Raw genomic sequence first — 18,041 nt, 5'->3', positions numbered from 1 at the left:
TTAGCCTGTGCCAGCCCTTTGATAGATCTATCCAATTAATCCCACTCCCCTAGCTCTTTCCCGATAGCCCAGTGAATCTTTCCTCTTCAAGTATTTATCCAATTCCCCTTTGGGAAGTTCCTATTGGATCTGCTTCCACCGCCCTTTCAAGCAGTACATTCCAGATCATAACAACCTTCTGTGTAAAATAATGTTTCCTAATCTCCCCCACTGGTTCTCTTACCAATCACCTTCAACCTGTGTCCCTCTGGTTATCAACCCTCCTGTAGCTGCAAACACTTATTTACTTATTTACTTCCTTTTTTTACCTTATTTTTTTACTTATTTTTTCTCTCAAAACCATTCCTGATTTTGAACGCCTTGATTAAATCTCCTCTTATGTTTCTCTTTTCTAAGGAGAACAATCCCAGGGAGGAAGGGGTAAAGGAGGGAAAGAGGGAGTGGGAGAAAAATGGGCAGAGAGAGAGAGGGAGAGAGGGAGAGAAGAGGGGAAAGAGGGCTAGAAAGAAAGGAAAGAGGTAGATAGAGGGGGTAGAGAGAAAGAGAAGGAAAGATGGGTAGAGAGAGAGGAGGTGGGAGAGAGTAAGTAGGGAGAGAGGGAGAGGGAGAGAGAGTAGATGGAGATAGAGAGAGGGAGGGAGGGTGTAGGGAGACAGGGAGAGAGGGGTAGAGAGAAGGGAGAGGCAGAGATGGGCACAGAGAGTGGGGGTAGAAAAGGGGTAGAGAGAGAGAGAGAAGGGTATGGAAAGAGGAGGAGAGAGGGACAGAGAGAGGGAGAGAAGGGTTCAGCAGAGAGGGAGAGGGAGGGAGCAGGAGGGAGAAAATGGCAAGTGGTAGGGAGTGACAAGGTTGAAAGGAAGGAAGAGGGAGAGAAGGGGAGAGAGAGACAGAGGGAGAGAGAGAGGGGTAGGGAGAAAGGGAGAGAGAGAAAGGGGGTAGGGAGAGAAGGAGAGCTGTAGAGAGAGAGAGGGAGAGAGGGAGATTGCAAAGGATCATCCTGTCCAACATGGTAATCAGGGTCAGAGTATTTACGTTCCCACTGTGGGTTCCTCAGTGGGATGGATTAAGCATAGCAACCAGCTCTGAAAGGGTGAGATTGGGGATGCTAGAACCAATCATAGAGGGGCTGAATCAGGAGTTACAAATTTAGGACCAATGATAAGAGAGACTTTTGCAACATCAGCACCAATGATGCAGAAGCTGGGTACAGCATTGCAGCATCTCTGGGAGCAGGGATGAGGAGAGCATACATCCGTCAGACAGTGAGCAGCAAGAGGACAGGCAGGAGAGCTGCAGCAGCTCAGCACCAAACAGCTGAATCTCTTGTTGCCAGCCAGTTTGTGTTGGGTGGTCTGTGTCCCAGGCTGGGGGAGTGAGCAGGAGCTGCTATTCCTCGCTATCTGAGAGTGGGCACGGAGAGGAGACTGGCTCCGGGAGTTAGCAAGAGGCAGTAGCCCCCGGTACAAAACCACAAGATGCAGCATCGCATCCCGCTCCTCCTCACCTTCATGGTCCTGTTCCCGGTGCAATCCCAGACTGCGCCCAAAGTGGTGAATATCGGAGCGGTCCTGAGCACTAAGAAGACGGAGAATATCTTCAGGGAGGCGGTGGCAAAGGCGAACCGTAAACACGGCACCTTCAAAATCCAACTCAATGCCACGGCCGTCACTCACAAACCCAACGCTATCCAAATGGCCCTGGCAGTGTGTGAGGATCTCATCAGCAGCCAGGTAAACCTGGCAATGTTCCCTCATACTATTAACTAACTAACACTCAGCACTAACCAGGGCATTAACTAGTACTGAAAATTAAGCAGCAGCACGATACTAAAACCAGCACCATTTACTAGTACTAATGACTAAATGGCAGTATTTACTAACATTGAGTACCAAAAGTCAGCAACATTTACTAGTACTAATGACTAACTGGCAGTATTTACTAACATTGAGTACTAAAAATAAGCAACATTTACTAGTACCAGCTATTAACCAGCAGTATTTATTAATATAGAGTACTTACTGGCAGCATTTACTTGTGCCAACTAGTAATCAGCAGCATTTACTAACACTGAATATTAACTTGTAACATTCACTAGTACTAGCTATTAACCAGCAGTATTGACTAACATTGATTACTAACCGGCAGCATTTACTCATGCTGACTATTAACTGTCACCATTTAATAACACTGAGCACTCACCAATAACAATTACTGGTACTGACTAACTGCCAACAGTTACTAGCATTGAATACTAATCAGCAATATTTACTAATACTGGCTATCCACCAGCAGCATTTACTAGCATTGAGTGCTAATCAGCAATGTTTACTCGTGCTGCCCATGAACTATTTGTGGGTCAGGGGAAGGGGCAATGCAAGAAAGAGCAGATCTCGAGGAGACCCTGTCTGGGGGAAGTTGTTGGGGACAGGGAGAGATAAAAAAAGTGGAGGAAGGTGCAGAGTTAGTGTGGAATGGTTTGAAAATGAGTACAAAAAAAGTTAAGCGTAAAACATTGGGGGTACAAGAGCTAAAAGTGGTCACCGAGGTTAGGGGTGATGAAGGAGGGGGCATTAGTGCGAGACAGGGAATGAGAAGCTGAGCTTTGAATAAGTCAGAATTTGAGGGGAAAGTCGAGAATGGGCAGCCACCCAGGAGGATACTGGAAAAATCCAGTCGGGGCTGGGTCACAAAAACTTGGGTGGATAAATGTATAAGTGACGGAATGGCTGAGAGGTGGGTAATGCTGTGAAGTTAAAAATAAGTGATCTTGTTGAGGCATGGGATGGGCGGGGTGGGGGTGGGAGTGGGGGGTTGCTGGGGGATGTAGGATTTGAAATGCAACAAAAACAACTTTCAATCATAAAGGGCATTTAACATACTGAAAGGTCCCAGGGCAACATCAGGCAAATTATTAAACTGAACTGAATAGCTGAACTATTAAAGGAGACATCAGGACAGGAAACCAAAAACTGTGTCAAACAGGTCGCTTTTAAGAATCACCTTGGAGGAGGAGAGAGATAGAGAGGTGGAGAGGTTCAGGTTTGTGTCTTGGCGGCTAATGATGCAGCCACCGGCGATGGGTGTATAGAGAGAGGATACAATACACTGCCCACTTCCACCTTACCTCAGCCACTCCCTCATGGAAACTCTGAGATACCTACACCCATCTAATTCTGGCCGCTAAAGGGTTGTGGGGGCTGGAGGAGAGAGGTAAAGAGAAGCTGGCCATGGACAGGTGTGAGCTGTTGTCAATGTAGGTCAGCAAGCACAGAGGCAATGGCCATGGAGGTTTAGGAATGAGGTTGCAGCGGAGGTTAGTGTTCAGATTGCAGAGTGGTGAGAATGTAATGTGTGTGGGTAAAACCCCAAAAAATCAGAATACCTGCCATTTAGCACAGAGGCATTAACACATGTGTCCACCTCGCAGTGCACAAAACATTGTCCCTTTTCATGGTTTATACCTTCAACCTACAGCAGGCACTCAAACAGCTGACATCTAAAAGTGCATCTCGTTTCTCTTTATATTGATATTCTTTGGATAATTAGGACACATTTTGCCTATTTTTCATAATTGTATCACTTGTAAGTAGGTGTCGGAGAGCTGTCAGGCAGGACTGTCCACTCTGATTAACCCTTCCCCTATGGAGTAACTCTCTGCAGGGACTGCCTGGCACCTCGTTGCTTAGTGTGGCCTAGAGCAGGTACTGACTTGGATGCGGCTCTGAGTTCACTAACGCTCTGTTGCATGGAGCACTAATGCTGCATGCAGTCAAACACTCATTGCTAAGCCCTTCGTTAATCACCAAACCCCAGCACTGCTGGATGGTACAATGGCCTCGCAGCACAAAGCGATGGCAGGGGAGTTCTCCCTATCTTCCAAAATTCCTCCCTCTTCGAGCATGACCGGGATGAAGAGAGAGAGGAATTCCACCACCTCTGGATGTTCCAGAGTGTTCTACAGCCAGTAATAGTACTATTGAAGAATAGTTCCTGTGGTAATGTAGGAAATGCAGCAGCCAAATTTATGCAGAGCAAGATCCCACAAAAAGGCAATGTTTTAATTACCAGGCAATCTGTGTTTAATGATGGTGTTTGAGGGGTTGTAGAAGGCAAGGATAAACCACTGCACTACTATGCCAAGTATAATCATGGGCCAATCCAATGGAAATCTGTGGTTGCCACCAACCTCTTAGGGCATGGTACCTGGAGGGGGAAGAGGAGGTTGAGGGATAAATATTAGCCAGGACACCAGGGAGAATTCTCCTTCTCTTCCTTCATGGAATCTTCTGCTTTCACCTGAGTGGGTTTAATGCCTCATCTTGTGCGGAATGGGGCCTGAACCCTCAATTCTCTGACACAGAAACGTGAGTGTTTCCCACTGCTGACCCGGATAAGAGAAAGAGAGTTACAACCTGCATTCCTATAGCGCCTCAGGATGCCCCAAAGTGCTTCACAGCCAATGGAGTACATTTGAGGTGCAGTCTTTGTTGTAGTGTAGAGAAATATTGAAACACCTCACCGCTGCTCGTGGGATGAATTTTGTGCGGAACGAGTGCATGATTGTCGACGCAAAAATCACTGTGCTTCAATTGAAATGCCAAGGGTTCCTCTTTGTTTCTTTGCTAATATGTATAGTTTAATTTGTGCTTTTCTTACTGAGCTCCCTGGGCAGCAGAGAGTGGGAAGGAGGCTTGATGTCATTTGTGAGATCTTCATGTTTGTTTATATAAAACAGTAATGCAGCACAGGGGCAGGGCAGGGGGTAGTTGGTCACAGTGTGGATTGTATGAGGGGAGGGGGTAGCTAGTATCAGTGTGTATTGTGTGAGGAGAGGAGGTAGTTAGTCACAGTAGGTGTTGTGTGAGGGGCGGGGGTAGTTAGTTTCAGTCAGTGTTGTGTGAGGGGTGGGGGTAGTTAGCCTCAGTGTGTATTATACGAGGAGAAAGCAAATTAGTCTCAGTGAGAATTGTGTAAGGAGAGGGGGTAGTTAGTCTCTGTGTGTTCTGTGAGGAGAGGGGTAGTTGGTTTCAGTGTATATTGTGTGAGAGGGGGTAGTAGTCTCAATGTGTATTGTGTGGAGAGAGGGGGTAGTAAATCTCAGTGTGTGTTGTGCGAGGAGAGCGGGTAGTTGGTCACAGAGTGTGTTGTGAGAAAAGAGGGGGTGGTTGGTCAAAGTGTGTGTTGTGAGAGGAGAAGGGGTAGTTTGTCACAGTGTATATTGTGTTAGGAGAGGGGGTAGTCATCTTAATGTGTATTGTGTGAGGAGAGGGGGTAGTTGGTCACAGTGTGTGTAGTGTGAGGGGAGGGGGTAGTTGGTCTCAGTGTGTGCTGTGTGAGGGGAGGGGTAGTTAGTCTCAGTGTGTGTTGTGTGAGGAGAGGGGTTAGTTAGTCTCAGTGTGTGTTGTGCGAGGCAAGGGGTAGTTGGTCTCAGTGTGAGTTCTGTGAGGAGAAGGGGTAGTTAGTCTCAGTGTGTGTTTTGTTAGGAGACGGGGAAGTTATTCTCAGAGTGTGTTGCGTGAGAGGAGGGGGTAGTTAGTCTCAGTGTGTGTTCTGTGAGGAGAGGAGGTAGTAAGTCACAGTGTGTGTTGTGTGAGGGGTGGGGGTAGTTAGAACCAGTGTGCGTTGTGTGAGCGGAGGGGGTAGTTAGTCTCAGTGTGTATAGTTTGAGTGGAGGGGGTCGTTGTTCTCAGTGTGTGTTGTGTGAGGGGAGGGGGTAGTTAGTCGCAGTGTGTATAGTGCGAGTGGAGGGGGTAGTTATTCACAGTGTGTGTTGTGTGAGGCGAGGGAGTAGTTGGTCGCAAAGTGTGTTGTGTGAGGGGAGGGGGTAGTTAGGCTCAGTGTGTATTGTGTTAGGAGACGGGTTAGTTTGTCTCAGTGCCTGTTGTATGAGGGGAGGTGGTAGTTAGTCTCAGTGTGAGTTTTGTGAGGGGAGGGGGAAATTATTCTCATTGTGTGTTGTGTTAGAGGAGGGGGTAGTTAGTCTAAGTGTGTGTTGAGTGAAGGGAGATCTTAGTTAGTCTCAGTTTGTGTTGTGTGAGGAGACGAGGTAGTTAGTCAGATTGTGTGCTGTGTGAGGGATGGGGGTAGTTAGTATCAGTGTGTGTTGTGTGAGGGGAGGCGTAGTTAGTCTCAGTGTGTATAGTTTGAGTGGAAGGGGTAGTTTTTCACAGTGTGTTGTGTGAAGGGAGGTGGTAGTAATCTCAGTGTGTATAGTGTGAGTGCAGGGGGTAGTTATTCTCAGTGTTTGCTGTGTGAGGAGAGGGGGTAGTTAGTCCCAGTGAGAACTGTGTGAGGAGAAGGGCTAGTTAGTCTCAGTGTGTGTTGTGTGAGGGGAGGGGGTAGTTAGTCTCAGTGTGTATTGTGCGAGGAGGGGGGGTTCTTATTCCCAGTGTTTGATGTGAGAGGGTGAGGGTAGTTCGTCTCAGTGAAAATTGTATGAGGAGAGTGAGTAGTTAGTACCAGTTTGAGTTGCGTGAGGGGATGGGGTAGTTAGCCTCAGTGTGTATTATGTGAGTAGAGGAGCTGTTATTCTGAGTGTATGCTGTGTGAGGTGAGGTGGTGGTTATTCTGAGTGTGTATTGTGTGAGGAGAGAGGGTAGTTATTCTGTGTGTGTGTTGTGTGTGGAAAGGAGGTAGTTAGTCTCAGTGTATATTGTGTGAGTGGAGGGGGTAATTAGTCTCAGTGTGTGTTGTGTGAGGGGTGGGGGTAGTTAGTATCAGTGTGTGTCGTGTGAGCGGAGGGGGTAGTTAGCCTTAGACTGTATTGTTTCAGTGGAGTGGGTCGTTGTTCTCAGTGTGTATTGTGTGAGGGGAGGGGGTAGTTCGTCACAGTGTGTATAGTGTGAGTGGAGTGGGTAGTTATTCACAGTGTGTGTTGTATGAGGGGAGGGTGTAGTTAGTCACAGTGTGTGTTGCTTGAGGAGTGGGAGTAGTTAGTCTCTGTGTGTGTTGTGTGAGGGGAGGGGTTAGTTATTCTCAGTGTATGTTGTCTGAGGGGAGGGCGTAGTTAGTCACAGTGTGAGTTGTGTGAGGAGAGAGGGAAGTTATTCTCAGAGTGTGTTGCGTGAGGGGTGGGCATAGTTAGTATCAGTGTGTGTTGTGTGAGGGGAGGGGGTAGTTAGTATCAGTGTGTGTTGTGTGAGGGGAGGGGGTAGTTAGCCTCAGTGTGTTGTGTGTGAGTGGAGATGGTAGTTAGCCTCAGTGTGTTTTGTGTGAGGGGAGGTGGTATGAGGGGAGGAGTGGGGTTATTTAGTCTCAATGAGAATTGTGTGAGGAGAAGTGGTAGTTAGTCTCAGTGTGTGTTGTGTGGGAGGAGCGGGTAGTTAGTCACAGTGTGTGTTGTGTGGGGGGAGCGGGTAGTTATTCTCAGCGTGTGTTGTGTGAGGGTAGGGGTAGTAGTCTCAGTGTGTGTTGTGTTGTGTGAGGGGAGGGGGTAGTTAGTATCAGTGTGTATTGTGTGAGGAGAGGAGGTAGTTAGTCACAGTGTGTGTTGTGTGAGGGGAGGGGTTAGTTAATTTCAGTCGGTGTTGTGTGAGGGGTGGGGGTAGTTATTCTCAGTGTGTGTTGTGTGAGGGGGGTAGTAGTCTCAGTGTGTGTTGTGTTGCATGAGGGGAGGCGGTAGTTAGTCTCCGTGTGTATTGTGTGAAGAGAGGCGGTTGTTATTCCCAGTGTTTGTTGTGGGAGGGGAGTGGGTAGTTCGTCTCAGTGAAAATTGTATGAGGAGAGGGAGTAGTTAGTTTCAGTTTGACTTGTATGAGGCAAGGGGATAGATAGTCTCAGTGTGTATTGTGTGAGTAGAGGGGCTGTTATTCTGAGTGTGTGCTGTGTGAGGAGAGGGGGTAGTCATTCTGAGTGTGTGTGGTGTGAGGGGAGTGGGTAATTAGTCTCTGTGTGTACTGTGTGTGGAGAGAGGGTAGTTAGTCTCAGTGTGTCTTGTGTGAGGGGAGGGACTAGTTAATCTCAGCATGTGTTGCGTGAGGGGAGCGGGTAGTATTCACAGCGTTTGTTGTGTGAGGAGAGGGGTAGTCGTTTCAGTGTGTATGGTGTAAGGAGAGGGGTAGTAGTCTCAGCGTGTATTGTGCGAGGAGAAAGGGTAGTTAGTCTCACCGTGTATTGTACGAGGAGAGGGGATAGTTAGTCTCAGTGTGTATTGTGCGAGGAGAGGGGGTAGTTAGTCTCAGTGTGTGTTGTGTGAGGAGAGGGGGTAGTTAGTCTCAGTATATATTGTGTGAGGAGAGGGGGTAGTTGGTCAGAGTGTGTGTTGTGAGAGGAGAAGGGGTAGTTGGTCACAGTGTGTGTTGTGTGAGGAGAGGGGTAGTTAGTCTCAGTGTGTATTGTTTGAGTGGAGGGGGTCGTTGTTCTCAGCATGAGTTGTGTGACGGGAGGGGGTAATTAGTCACAGTACGTATAGTGTGAGTGGAGGGGGTAGTTGGTCTCATTATGTGTTGTGTGAGGAGAGCGGGTAGCTAGTCACTGTGTGTTGTGTGAGGAGAGGTGATACTTCGTCTCAGTGTGTGTTGTGTTAGCAGATGGGTTAGTTTGTCTCAGAGTGTGCTGTGTGAGGGGAGGGGGTAGTTAGTCACAGTGTGTGTTGTGTGAGGAGAGTGGATACTTCGTCTCAGTGTGTGTTGTGTTAGACGGGTTAGTTTGTCTCAGAGTGTGCTGTGTGACGGGAGGGGGTAGTTAGTCTCAGTGTGTGTTTTGTGAGGAGAGGAGGTAATTAGTCACAGTGTGTGTTGTGTGAGGGTTCGGGGTAGTTGGTATCAGTGTGTGTTGTGTGAGCGGAGGGGGTAGTTAGCCTTAGTCTGTATTGTTTGAGTGGAGTGGGTCGTTGTTCTCAGTGTGTGTTGTGTGAGGGGAGGGGGTAGTTAGTCACAGTGTGTATCGTGTGAGTGGAGGGTGTATTTATTCACAGTGTGTGTTGTATGAGGGGAGGGGGTAGTTAGTCACAGTGTATGTTGGTGAGGTGTGGGTGTAGTTATTCTCAGTGTGTGTTGTGTGAGGAGAGGAGGTAGTTAGTCTCAGTGTGTGTTGTGTGAGGGGAGGGGGTAGTTGTTCTCAGTGTATGTTGTGTGAGGGGAGGGGGTAGTTAGTCACAGTGTGTATAGTGTGGGTGGAGTGGGTGGTTATTCACAGTGTGTGTTGTATGAGTGGAGGGGATAGTTAGTCACAGTGTTTGTTGCGTGAGGTGTGGGTGTAGTTATTCTCAGTGTGTGTTGTGTGAGGAGAGGAGGTAGTTAGTCACGGTGTGTGTTGTGTGAGGGGTAGGAGTAGTTAGTGTGTATTGTTTGAGTGGAGGGGTTAGTTATTCACTGTGTGTGTTGCGTGAGGGGAGGGGGTAGTTATTCTTAGTGTATGTTGTGTGAAGGGACGTGATAGTTAGTCTCAGTGTGTATAGTTTGAGTGGAGGGGGTAGTTCATCTCAGTGTGTGTTGTGTGATGGGAGGGGGTAGTAGTCTCAATGTGTATAGTGTGAGTGGAGGGGTTAGTTATTCTCAGTGTGTGTTGAGTGAGGAGAGGGGATAGTTAGTCTCAGTGAGAATCGTGTGAGGAGTAGGGACAGTTAGTCTCAATGTGTGTTTTGTGAGGAGAGGAGGTAATTAGTCACAGTGTGTGTTGTGTGAGGGTTCGGGGTAGTTAGTATCAGTGTGTGTTGTGTAAGCGGAGGGGGTAGTTAGCCTTAGTCTGTATTGTTTGAGTGGAGTGGGTCGTTGTTCTCAGTGTGTGTTGTGTGAGGGGAGGGGGTAGTTAGTCACAGTGTGTTGCGTGTGGGGAGTGTGTATTTATTCACAGTGTGTGTTGTATGAGGGGAGGGGGTAGTTAGTCACAGTGTGTGTTGTTGAGGGGTGGGGGTAGTTAGTCTCAGTGTGTGTTCTGTGAGGGGAGGGGGTAGTTATTCTCTGTGTATGTAGTCTGAGGGGAGGGGGTAGTTAGTCACAGTGTGTATAGTGTGGGTGGAGTGGGTGGTTATTCACAGTGTGTGTTGTATGAGTGGAGGGGGTAGTTAGTCACAGTGTTTGTTGCGTGAGGTGTGGTGGTAGTTAGTCTCAGTGTGTGTTGTGTGAGGAGAGGAGGTAGTTAGTCACAGTGTGTGTTGTGAGAAAACAGGGGGCAGTTTGTCAGAGTGTGTGTTGTGAGAGGAGATGGGGTAGTTGGTCAGAGTGTTTGTTGTGAGAGGTGAAGGGGTATTTAGTCACTGTGTGTGTTGTGTGTGGAGAGGGGGTAGTTTGTCACAGTGTGTGTAGTGTGAGGAGAGCGGAGTGTTAGTCACAGTGTGTAATGTGTGGGGAGAGGGTTTAGTTAGTCTCAGTGTGAGTTGTGTGAGGGGAAGGAGTAGTTTGTCACAGTGTGTGTTTTTTGAGGCGAAGGGGTGGTTGGTCTCATTGTGTGTTGTGTGAGGAGAGGGGGTAGTTAGTCACAGTGTGTATTATGTAAGGGGAGGGGATAGTTAATCTCAGTGTGTATTATGTGAGGAGATGGGGTAGTTAGCCTCTGTGTATTGTGTGAGGGGAGGGGATAGTTTGTGTAAGTGTGTGGCGTGTGAGGAGAGGTGGTCGTTTGTCTCAGTGTGTGGTATGTGAGGAGAAGTGGTCGTTAGTGTGTATTGTGTGAAGGGAGGGGTTATTTAGGCTCAGTGTGTTTTGTGTGAGAGGAGGGTTTAGTTAGTCTCAGTGTTTATTTTGTAATGGGAGGGGTTAGATTGTCTCAATGTGTAATGTGGAAGGAGTTGGTGTAGTTAGTCTCAGTGTGTGTTGTGTGAGAGCAGGGGGTTTTTAGTCTCAGTGTGTGTTGTGTGAGGAGGGGATGTAGTTATTTTCAGTGTGTGTGGTGTGAGGAATGGGGGTAGTTATTCACAGTGTGTGTGGTGTGTGGGGAGGGGGTAGTTAGTCTCAGTCTGTGTTGTGTGAGGAAAGGGGATAGTTAGTCACAGTGTGTGTGGTGTGAGGGGAGGGGTTTGTTTGTCTCATTGTGTGTTGTGTGAGGAGAGGTAGTTGTTGGTCTCAGGGTGTATTGTGTGAGGGGAGCGGGCAGATATTTTCAGTGTGTGTTGTGTGAGGAGGGGGGTAGTTCATTTCCGTGTGTATTGTGTGAGGGGAGGGTGCAGTTAGTCTCAGTGTGTGTGGTGTGAAGAGAGGTGGTAGCTAGTTTCAGTATGTGTTGTGTGAGGAAAGGGGTACTTAGTCACAGTGTGTGTGGTGTGAGGGGAGGGGGTAGTTAGTCGCAGTCTGTATTGTGTGAGGAAAGGGGGTAGTTAGTCACAGTGTGTGTTATGTGAGGGGAGGGGGTAGTTTGTCTCAGTGTGTTGTGCGTGAGGAGAGATGGTCGTTAGTCTCAGCGTGTATTGTGTGAGGGGAGGGGGTAGTTAGTCTCAGTGTGTATTGTGTGAGGGGAGAGGATAGTTATTCTCAGTGTGTATTATGTGAGGGGAGGGGATAGTTAATCACAGTGTGTGTTGTGTGAGGGGAGGGGTTAGTTAATCTCAGTGTGTGTTGTGTGAGTGGAGTGGTTAGTCTCAGTAAATGTTGTGTGAGTGGACGGTGTAGTTAATCTCAGTGTGCTTTGTGTGAGGAGAGGGGTTAGTTAGTCTCAGTGTGTGTTGTGTGAGTGGAGCGGTTAGTTAGTCTCAATAAATGTTGTGTGAGTGGAGGAGTAGTTAATCTCAGCGTGTGTTGTGCGAAGAGTGGAGATATTTAGTCTCAGTGTCTGCTTTTTAAGAGTGGGGGTAGTTAGCCTCGGTGTGTAAGGAGAGGGGATAAATACACCCTGTACATGAGGGGAGAGTGTAGTTAATTTCAGTGTGCAAGGAGCGGGGGCAATTAGTCTCATTGTGTGAGGAGGAGGTGGGGCAGTTATTCTCAGTGTACGAGGAAGGAGTGCAGTTAGTCTCAGTGTGTAAGGACTAGGTGTACTTAGTCTCATTCTGTATTGTGTGAGGGGATGGGGTAGTTAGTCTTAGTGCATGTTGTGTGAGGAGAGGGGGTAGTTAGTCTCAGTGTGTATTGTGTGAGGGGAGGGAGTAGTTAGTCTCAGTGTGTGTTGTGTATGGAGGGTGGTGTGGTTAGTCTCAGTGTGTATTGTGTGACGGGGGGGTTTAATTAGTCTCATTGTGTGTTGTGTGAGGGGAGGGGTGGTTATTCACAGTGTGTGTTGTCTGAGGGGAGGGTGTAGTTAGTCTCAGTCTGTTTTGTGTGAGGGGAGGGGGGTATTAGTCTCAGTGAGTGTTGTCTGAGGGGAGTGCGTAGTTACCCTCAGTGTGTATTGTGTGAGGGGAGGGTGTAGTTAATCTCAGTGTGTGTTGTGTGAGGGCAGGGGGTAGTTAGTCTCAGTGTGTGTTGTGTGAGGGGAGGAGGTAGTTATTTTCATTTAGTGTTGTGAGTGGACGGGGTAGTTAGTTTCAGTGTGTGTTGTGTGAGGAAAGGGGGTAGTTAGTCACAGCGTGCGTGGTGTGAGGGGAGGGGGTTGTTAGTCTCAGTCTGTGTTGTGTAAGGAAAGGGGGTAGTTAGTTTCAGTGTATGTGGTCTGAGGGGAGGGGGTAGTTTGTCTCATTGTGTGTTGTGTGAGGAGAGGTGGTTGTTGGTCTCAGGGTGTATTGTGTGAGGGGTGGGTGTAGTTATTTTCAGTGTGTATGGTGTGAGGGGATGGCGTAGTTAGTTTCAGTCTGTGTTGTGTGAGGAAAGGGGGTAGTTAGTCACAGTGTGGGTTGTGTGAGGGGAGGGGGTAGTTTGTCTCAGTGCGTGGTGTGTGAGGAGAGATGGTTGTTAGTCTCAGTGTGTATTTGGTGAGGGGAGGGGGTAGCTAGTCTCAGTGTGTATTATGTAAGGGGAGGGGATAATTAATTGCAGTGTGTATTATGTGAGGAGATGGGGTAGTTAGCCGCTGTGTGTTGTGTGAGGGGAGGGGATAGTTTGTCTCAGTGTGTGGTGTGTGAGGAGATGTGGTCGTTAGTGTGTATTGTGTGGGGGGAGGGGTTAGTTAGGCTCAGTGTGTTTTGTGTGAGAGGAGGGGTTAGTTAGCCTCAGTGTTTATTATGTAAGGGGAGGGGGTTTTTAGTCTCAGTGTGTGTTGTGTGAGGAGGGGGTGTAATTATTTTCAGTGTGTGTGGTGTGAGGAATGGGGATAGTTATTCACAGTGTGTGTGGTGTGTGGGGAGGGAGTTGTTAGTCTCAGTCTGTGTTGTGTGAGGAAAGGGGATAGTTAGTCACAGTGTGTGTGGTGTGAGGGGAGGGGGTTGTTTGTCTCATTGTGTGTTGTGTGAGGAGAGGTGGTTGTTGGTCTCAGGGTGTATTGTGTGAGGGGAGGGGGTAGATATTTTCAGTGTGTGTTGTGTGAGGAGGTGGGTAGTTAGTCTCAGTGTGTATTGTGTGAGGGGAGGGTGTAGTTAGTCTCAGTGTGTGTGGTGTGAGGGGAGGGGGTAGTTAGTCGCAATCTGTGTTGTGTGAGGAAAGGGGGTAGTTAGTCACAGTGTGTGCTATGTGAGGGGAGGGGGTAGTTTGTCTCAGTGTGTCGTGTGTGAGGAGAGATGGTTGTTAGTCTCAGTGTATTGTGTGAGGGGAGGGTGTAGTTAGTCTCAGTGTGTATTGTGTGAGGGGAGGGGGTAGTTAGTCTCAGTGTGTATTGAGTGAGGGGACCGGTAGATATTCTCAGTGTGTATTGTGTGAGGGGAGGGGCTAGTTAGTCTCAGAGTGTATTGAGTGAGGGGAGCAGGTAGTTAGTCTCAGTGTGTAAGGAGAGGGGGTAAATACACCCTGTACATGAGGGGAGGGTGTAGTTAATTTCAGTGTGCGAGGGGTGGGGGCAATTAGTCTCATTGTGTGAGGAGGAGGTGGGGCAGTTATTCTCAGTGTATGAGGAGGGAGCGCAGTTAGTCTCAGTGTGTAAGGACTAGGTATAAGTCTCATTGTATATTGTGTGAGGGGATGGGGTAGTTAGTCTTAGTGCATGTTGTGTGTGGGGAGTGGGTAGTTAGTCTCAGTGTGTATTGTGTGAGGGGAGAGGGTAGTTATTCTCAGTGTGTATTATGTGAGGGGAGGGGATAGTTAATCACAGTGTGTGTTGTGTGAGGGGTGGGGGTAGTTAGTATCAGTGTGTGTCGTGTGAGCGGAGGGGGTAGTTAGCCTTAGACTGTATTGTTTCAGTGGAGTGGGTCGTTGTTCTCAGTGTGTATTGTGTGAGGGGAGGGGGTAGTTCGTCACAGTGTGTATAGTGTGAGTGGAGTGGGTAGTTATTCACAGTGTGTGTTGTATGAGGGGAGGGTGTAGTTAGTCACAGTGTGTGTTGCTTGAGGAGTGGGAGTAGTTAGTCTCTGTGTGTGTTGTGTGAGGGGAGGGGTTAGTTATTCTCAGTGTATGTTGTCTGAGGGGAGGGCGTAGTTAGTCACAGTGTGAGTTGTGTGAGGAGAGAGGGAAGTTATTCTCAGAGTGTGTTGCGTGAGGGGTGGGCATAGTTAGTATCAGTGTGTGTTGTGTGAGGGGAGGGGGTAGTTAGTATCAGTGTGTGTTGTGTGAGGGGAGGGGATAGTTAGCCTCAGGGTGTTGTGTGTGAGTGGAGATGGTAGTTAGCCTCAGTGTGTTTTGTGTGAGGGGAGGTGGTATGAGGGGAGGAGTGGGGTTATTTAGTCTCAATGAGAATTGTGTGAGGAGAAGTGGCAGTTAGTCTCAGTGTGTGTTGTGTGGGAGGAGAGATGGTTGTTAGTCTCAGTGTGTATTTGGTGAGGGGAGGGGGTAGCTAGTCTCAGTGTGTATTATGTAAGGGGAGGGGATAATTAATTGCAGTGTGTATTATGTGAGGAGATGGGGTAGTTAGCCGCTGTGTGTTGTGTGAGGGGAGGGGATAGTTTGTCTCAGTGTGTGGTGTGTGAGGAGATGTGGTCGTTAGTGTGTATTGTGTGGGGGGAGGGGTTAGTTAGGCTCAGTGTGTTTTGTGTGAGAGGAGGGGTTAGTTAGCCTCAGTGTTTATTATGTAAGGGGAGGGGGTTTTTAGTCTCAGTGTGTGTTGTGTGAGGAGGGGGTGTAATTATTTTCAGTGTGTGTGGTGTGAGGAATGGGGATAGTTATTCACAGTGTGTGTGGTGTGTGGGGAGGGAGTTGTTAGTCTCAGTCTGTGTTGTGTGAGGAAAGGGGATAGTTAGTCACAGTGTGTGTGGTGTGAGGGGAGGGGGTTGTTTGTCTCATTGTGTGTTGTGTGAGGAGAGGTGGTTGTTGGTCTCAGGGTGTATTGTGTGAGGGGAGGGGGTAGATATTTTCAGTGTGTGTTGTGTGAGGAGGTGGGTAGTTAGTCTCAGTGTGTATTGTGTGAGGGGAGGGTGTAGTTAGTCTCAGTGTGTGTGGTGTGAGGGGAGGGGGTAGTTAGTCGCAATCTGTGTTGTGTGAGGAAAGGGGGTAGTTAGTCACAGTGTGTGCTATGTGAGGGGAGGGGGTAGTTTGTCTCAGTGTGTCGTGTGTGAGGAGAGATGGTTGTTAGTCTCAGTGTATTGTGTGAGGGGAGGGTGTAGTTAGTCTCAGTGTGTATTGTGTGAGGGGAGGGGGTAGTTAGTCTCAGTGTGTATTGAGTGAGGGGACCGGTAGATATTCTCAGTGTGTATTGTGTGAGGGGAGGGGCTAGTTAGTCTCAGAGTGTATTGAGTGAGGGGAGCAGGTAGTTAGTCTCAGTGTGTAAGGAGAGGGGGTAAATACACCCTGTACATGAGGGGAGGGTGTAGTTAATTTCAGTGTGCGAGGAGTGGGGGCAATTAGTCTCATTTTGTGAGGAGGAGGTGGGGCAGTTATTCTCAGTGTATGAGGAGGGAGCGCAGTTAGTCTCAGTGTGTAAGGACTAGGTATAAGTCTCATTGTATATTGTGTGAGGGGATGGGGTAGTTAGTCTTAGTGCATGTTGTGTGTGGGGAGTGGGTAGTTAGTCTCAGTGTGTATTGTGTGATGGGAGTGGGTAGTTAGTCTCAGTGTGTATTGTGTGAGGGGAGGGTGTAGTTAGTCTCAGTGTTTATTGTGTGAGGAGAGGGTGTAGTTATTCTCAGTGTTTGTTGTGTGAGGGGAGGGGTTAGTTAGTCTCTGTGTATTGTTTGAGCGGAGGGGGTAGTTAGTCTCAGTGTGTGTTGTGTGGGGAGATGGGTTAGTTAGTCTCAATTTGTGTTGTGTTTGGAGAGGGGCTTGTTAGTCTCAGTGTGTATTGTGTGAGGGGAGGGGGTAGTTAGTCTCAGTGTGTGTATGGTGTGAGGGGAGTGCGTAGTTAGTTTCTGTGTGTTGTGTGAGTTGTGCGGGTAGTTACACTCAGTGTATATTGTGTGAGGGGTGGGGGTAGATAGTCTCAGTGTGTGTATGGTGTGAGGGGAGTGCGTAGTTAGTCTCAGTGTGTGTTGTGTGAGGTTTGGGGGGAGTTCGTCTCAGCGTTTATTGTGTGAGGGGAGGTGGTCGTTAGTCTCAGTATCTATTGTGTGAGTGGAATGTGTACTTAGTCTCATGTAATGTGTGAGGGGTAGTTGGTCTCAGTGTGCGTTGTGTGAGGAGAGGAGGTAATTTTCTCAGTCTGTGTTGTATGAGGGGAGGGGTTAGTTAGTGTCAGTGTGCATCGTGTGAGGGGAGGGCATAGTTAATCTCAGTGTGTGTTGTGTGAGGGGAGAGTGTAGTTAATCTCAGTGTGTGTTGTGTGAAGAGTGGAGATATTTAGTCTCAGCATCTGTTGTGTGAAGAGTGGGGTTAGTTAATCTCAGTGTGTAAGGTGAGGGGGTAAATACACTCTGTATGTGAGGAGAGGTGGTAGTTAATCTCAGTGTGCGAGGAATAAGGGAAATTAGTCTCATTGTGTGAGGAGGAGGTGGGGGCAATTATTCTCAATGTATGAGTAGGGAGCGCAGTTAGTCTCAGTGTGTAAGGACTGGGTGTAGTTAGTCTCATTGTGTATTGTGTGAGGGGAGTGGTTAGTTAGTCTCAGTGTGTATTGTCTGAGGGAGTGGGTAATTATTCTCAGTGTGTGTTGTGTGAGGAGAGGGAGTAGTTTTTGTCAATGTGTGTTGTGTGAGGAGAGGGGGTGTTTACTGTCAGTGTGTTTTGTGTGAGGAGAGGGAGTAGTTAGTCTCAGCGTGGATTGTGTGAGGGGAGAGGGTCATTAGTCTCAGTGTGTGTTGTGTGAGGAGAGGGAATAGTTAGTCTCAGCGTGTATTGTGTGAGGAGAGTGGGTAATTATTCTCAGTGTATGTTGTGTGAGGAGAGGGGGTAGTTAGTCTCAGTGTGTGTTGTGTGAGGAGAGGGGGTAGTTAGTCTCAGTGTGTATTGTGAGGAGAGTGGGTAATTATTCTCAGTGTATGTTGTGTGAGGAGAAGGGGTAGTTAGTCTCAATGTGTGTTGTGAGTGGAGAGGGGCTAGTTAGTCTCAGTGTGTATTGTCTGAGGGGAGGCAGTATTTATTCTCAGTGTGTGTTTTGTGAGGGGAGGGTTTAGTTAGTCTCAGTGTGTATTGTGTGAGGGGGGAGTGGTTATTCTTGGTGTGTGTTGTGTGAGGAGAGGGGGTAGTTAGTCTCAGCGTGGATTGTGTGAGGGGAGAGGGTCGGTAGTCTCAGTGTGTGTTCTGTGAGGGGAGGGGGTAGTTAGTCTCAGGGTGTACTGTATGAGGGGACGGGGTAGTTGGTCTTTGTGTGTATTGTTTGAGGAGGGGGGGTAGTTGGTCTCAGTGTGTGTTCTGTGAGGAGTAGGGGCTGTTCAGATGGCATTGGTTATAGAATGAGTCTGTTAATGAAGTCTTAGTAGTCTTCTTTATATTAACAGCAAGTCTTTATTTACTATTTGTAACTATATGCAGTGAGGAGAACAGGCGTGGATCTATCTCCATGTCTCAGTCTTGCCACGTCTCTACTCAGTACCACACTGACCCTACCTCTGGGTCATCTGTCTTCTTGCATCACTGTGTGGACGTTACTGTCCTCAGTCCCACATTAACCCCGTATTTGTTAGACCCTTATACTACAGCGGTTAGCTCAGCTCTCAGACTTGCTCCACATTGGTACATACATAGGAAAAATGCGTCCTTCCTGTAACCAATCTGTGCTACCCA

General features: G+C 48.1%; 1 protein-coding gene across 1 annotated transcript in view; it reads left to right on the top strand.

The window, feature by feature from the left end:
• Positions 1–1,475: 1,475 nt before the first annotated feature.
• grin1a (glutamate receptor, ionotropic, N-methyl D-aspartate 1a) overlaps positions 1,476–18,041 on the top strand; it is a 400,833-nt gene continuing 384,267 nt past the window's right edge. Inside the window, exon 1 of the mRNA XM_041194434.1 lies at positions 1,476–1,730. Within this exon, the coding sequence (XP_041050368.1) occupies positions 1,476–1,730 (255 nt within the window). The remainder of the gene's footprint in view (positions 1,731–18,041) is intronic.

The sequence above is a fragment of the Carcharodon carcharias genome, chromosome 8 (genome assembly GCF_017639515.1).
Source record: "Carcharodon carcharias isolate sCarCar2 chromosome 8, sCarCar2.pri, whole genome shotgun sequence".
Taxonomy (NCBI): domain Eukaryota; kingdom Metazoa; phylum Chordata; class Chondrichthyes; order Lamniformes; family Lamnidae; genus Carcharodon; species Carcharodon carcharias.
The sequence above is the reverse complement of the archived record's forward strand: the minus strand, read 5'-3'. Positions and strand labels throughout refer to the sequence as shown.